Source organism: Cariama cristata, unplaced genomic scaffold (assembly GCF_000690535.1).
Source record: "Cariama cristata isolate BGI_N322 unplaced genomic scaffold, ASM69053v1 scaffold19333, whole genome shotgun sequence".
Lineage (NCBI taxonomy): Eukaryota > Metazoa > Chordata > Aves > Cariamiformes > Cariamidae > Cariama > Cariama cristata.
Genome location: NW_009608040.1, coordinates 27,596 through 31,826, shown reverse-complemented (window position 1 = coordinate 31,826; position 4,231 = coordinate 27,596). Strand labels below are relative to the sequence as shown.

Sequence of the window (4,231 nt, the reverse complement as noted above, 5' to 3'; positions counted from 1 at the left end):
CTGGGCACACTGCTGGCTTAGGCTTCTTCTACGGTCGCTGCAGAGAGAAAGCCCAGCATCTCCCTGAGATGTCTCAGCTCACCACCTTACTGTCCTCACAGCTTTTAGCTGGCCAGAGTAAGAGGAGATGTTTCCCACCTTGAGGAGGCTTTTCCCACCTGGAGACTGGGAGAGAGACCACCCGAAGGACAGAGCCCCTTACCTATGATGCCCGTGTACGCCAGCAGACAGGCAGCGTAGCTGTCCCTCCGGCAGCCGCTGGCAGCCTGCAGGGATGGCTGGCAATTAAACTGGAACTCTGCGTAGCGTGACCTGATGGAACGAGAGGGCAAAATGGAATGTATTAGCACAGATATTCAGGGCAAAAATAGGACATGATAGCACGCTGGTGGTGTTTACAGAAGGGAATGCATTTGCAAAATCCTTTCCAGCTGTAGGTGTTGCTAAACCAGTTTGAACGAATGTCATTTTATACTCTCCCGTCCCCCTACCCCGACAAACCCAGAAGTAGGTTTATCCCTTTGAGATGAAACACGAATAGGTGCTGTAGTTAATGTTTTACAGGCTTCCTCTGGGACTGCAAGAAAGATCCAGTCTTGGAAGAAATATTTGGGTTTTGGTGTGTGAAGCTGGTTTTCAAGGGAAGAGCTATTGCAGGCAGCAGGAGAATTAATTCTGTATTGCCATTATCTGACTCTTGGGTAATAACTTCTCCTAGAGACCTGAGCCTTCATTTTGGGGATGATTTGCTGGAAGAGAGAATCACTCTGGTCCAGTTTCTCTCTCTTCAAAGATTATGCCCTAAACGTAGACAGGGTCAACTTTTAAGGGATCAAGGGAAATGCCCAAAGGCTCAAATATGAAGTGCTCTAACCATCGCCAAGGCTGCTGCCACATCCTCTGCTGCAGGTACCCATTCTCAGGAGAAGATTGGGCTCTGGAGCCTGTGGAGCAAGAGGTGTATGGCATACAGCTCTGACCACAGACCGCCACGCCTCGGTTTTCACATCGTCTAGGTCAAAGCACCAAACCACTTAGCACAAAGCAGCTTTGAATCACACACTGGGCTTGTTGGGCCACGTGGGGAAGTTGGCGCATCGTTCAGACAGATTGCCAGATCGCTCTTTGCATGTGGAGTCCCTGCTAGCTTGGTTGGATAAACTCTGTAAATCATGCTGCCAACCACATATTTGCCACTTAATTCTTTAGGGATGAATCAATTGTTGGCACGTAGGCATCTAGTGGTGTTTGGACATTGCAGGCTGTCTAAGACATCCACGTGGGGCTTTCAGGTAGGACACACTGGAGATTCAGATCCATCTAGACAGGCTTTCTGTGGCTGGGTAAGAAGGCATCTCACACAGCATTTGAGCTGCTTAGGAAACTCAAACAAGCACTAGCACCGTCGACACTTGAAGGCAGGGCCCTTTAGATGACAACCTGCAGTGTTTGAACTCTGAACCTCAAACGTTTGCTCTGCCTGGGCAATCTCAGAAAAACTGAGCACGTTGCTCCTCCCAGACAGCCCCTCACTTCCAGACATTTGGTCGGTGCTCCTGGTCAGTGTCAGAGCTCTGGCTTGTTCTTTCCTGCCCATTTCTCTCCACATCCCCAGCCTTCTCCTTTTTGTCTCTTCTTCATTCCCATGTTTGCCCCATACCAACCCCTTTCTCCTGTGCCACGGCCAGGCAAACTCTTCTTGCCCAAATTTCCGCTGCGTTATTTAGGAGAGGGAGATACTGATTGCGGTTTTTGTATTATTCATGTTAGTAGATCCCACCCCTCCAAGCTGGGAAATTCAAGGGGTTACAGCTGTGAAGAAGCTGCAGGAGGACTAAGCAGTGCAGGCGGGGTTAGCCCTGGAGTATTTTACTCTATTTCTTTAAAGCTCCACGATCCGTTACTGGCTCTCCTTGTGGTTTCTGCACTGCTAGCTTTGACCGGGTCACACGTCAACCCCTTGCTCCCGCCGTGTCTCTAGAGGATGTTTTATATTATATATTCAGAGACCAAGGAACCAGATAATTAACAACTGTGCCACTTGCAGGAAATGGTTTCCAGCCTCCTGGGAAGCAACTCTCTCCCCTTTGAACCTCTTCTTCCCCGCTGAGCCCACTTATCTTGTTAGGGAGAGGGTAGTACCCCTCTGTTCCAGATTCCCTGGGTAGCCAGGGGAAATCTGAGCAAGAGCTGGTGTGGCTCAGGGTCTTTGCATCTTTCAGAGTCAGCTTCAGACGTATGGCTCCGTTATTCTCCTCCATCAATGTTTCTGGGGTGCAGAGGGGTGAGGGTATTGGTACCAGTCCATCCTTCCAAGAGAATGCTGCTGCTTTCACCTCCCTTGGTGAAAAAACGTGATTTTTTAATTGTAATTTAAAGATGACTTGCTGGTAGTGGTTGCTGGAATCTCAGCTCGGGAAGTCCCAAAGCCCACAATAATTAGAGACTGGGACAATATTGAGAGATGTGTCCTACACTTGCTTTTGTGCTCTTCTTCAGGTATCTGCTCATGGCCACAGCTGCACACAGAGCGCTGGGCTGGGACCACCACGTTTGGTGCAGTACAGATGCTGTTATGGTCTTACATCTCTTACTGACAGATGGGCTCCACTCCTGAGAGCCATGTGTGGATTAACCTTCTGGAATATCAAAGACTTTTTGAGAAATAGAGAGGTGAAAATAGTACAGTTGAGGGAAAAACACTTAAGAGGTATGCCTGTGAGTGCGCACGTTGGGATGGGTCTGCGCACGTGTGCGTGCACGGGGCTTAAATGGAAACGGGAGCAAACCACCCTGGCCACATACTGTGTGGTGGATCTGGAGTGACACCTGTGACTCTGAGACTCCTATTGCAATCGTAGAATCATAGAATCATAGAATCGTTTGGGCTGGAGGGGACCTTTAGCAGCCATCCAGTCCAACCCCCTGCGGTGAGCAGGGACATCTCCAACTAGATAAGGTTGCTCAGAGCCCCATCCAGCCTGACCTTGAATGCCTCCAGGGATGGGGCTTCCACCACCTCTCTGGGCAACCTGTGCCAGTGCTTCACCACCCTCATTGTAAACAATTTTTTCCTTATGTCTAGTCTAAATCTACCTTCTTTTAGTTTAAAACAATTACCCCTTGTCCTGTCAATCACTAGAACGCCCAGCCCTGCAGCAGCAGGGCATATTTTTTATACATATGATTAGTTTTTTCTCATAAAAATTAAGAAAGCCATAGTTTTAAGGTATCTACAAGTGCCTGTGACTGTTAGGATAGCTTGGGTGCTCCTGTAGGATGGCCCAGGGTAGGGGATACAGACAGTGAGGAGACAGATTGGTGAAAGTGGGTGCAAACACCCCACACCACATCCCTACTTAGCTTGCACCTTCCTGGACCTCTTTCCATAGCAGGTCTTCCTTTAGGACCGAAGGTAAAAACCCATAGGAAAGGTCTAAAAAATCTCCAGTACAAACATCGCAAATCTTCTGCTGTCTGTTAACACCTTCTGCAGAGGATATGAGACAAGGACGTGGGTCGTGGGAAGGAGTCACTCAGGCAACAGCCTAAGCCGGTGGGTTGTGGTGGGATGGGTGCCTCCAGACAGGATCCTTCAGGCGGATACATTGGCTCTGGTCACTGGGCTGTCACCAGTGGATGAACCCTAGGCTTGTCCAAGGGACAGCTCTCCATGTCGACCACCCCAGTGTGCAAACATTACCTGCAGACGTAGTTTTCCCGGCAGGAGTCCAGAGGTGCCAGGCAGTTGGGCTTCTCCTTGGACTCATAGGAGCAGGCAGGAACGATGGTCTGCCGCCGGCGTTCGGCACAGGCTGTGTCATCGCAGGGACAGAAGAGCAGCTCGTGGGTGTACTCGGGGGGCACGCGGTCGAAGAATTTGCGCAGAGCCTTGTGGCACTTGGAGCGGTTGCAGGTGTCGGCCCGGGCCAGGCGCCGGATGCAGAAGGAGACGTACTCCGTCCGCAGTCGCTGGCACATCTCGTCCACGTTGCAGGCTTTGGCGGCATCCAGACACCGGTTCACCTGGGTCACCTCGTTCTCAGACCCTGTGGGGTGGTGGGAGATGGTAATAGGGTTTTGTGCTGACCTCCCCGGCAGCAGCACCACTATGCTGAGACCTCCATCCCCATCCTGCTCCCATCCATGGCCACCTCGGTGAGACCACCACTCGCCCTGGGAAGGCAGTAGCCAGGGTGAAGTCCACTTTTGGTCTCCATGACCTGGCAGG

At 50.9% G+C, this 4,231-nt stretch overlaps 1 protein-coding gene across 1 annotated transcript in view; it reads right to left on the bottom strand.

The window, feature by feature from the left end:
- Positions 1-202: 202 nt before the first annotated feature.
- The window catches only part of LOC104159159 (GDNF family receptor alpha-4), a gene marked incomplete at both ends in the record, with an annotated part of 11,263 nt that continues 7,234 nt past the window's right edge, over positions 203-4,231 (bottom strand). Inside the window, 2 exons of the mRNA XM_009696991.1 lie at positions 203-312; positions 3,704-4,049. Coding sequence (XP_009695293.1) covers positions 203-312; positions 3,704-4,049 — 456 coding nt within the window. The remainder of the gene's footprint in view (positions 313-3,703; positions 4,050-4,231) is intronic.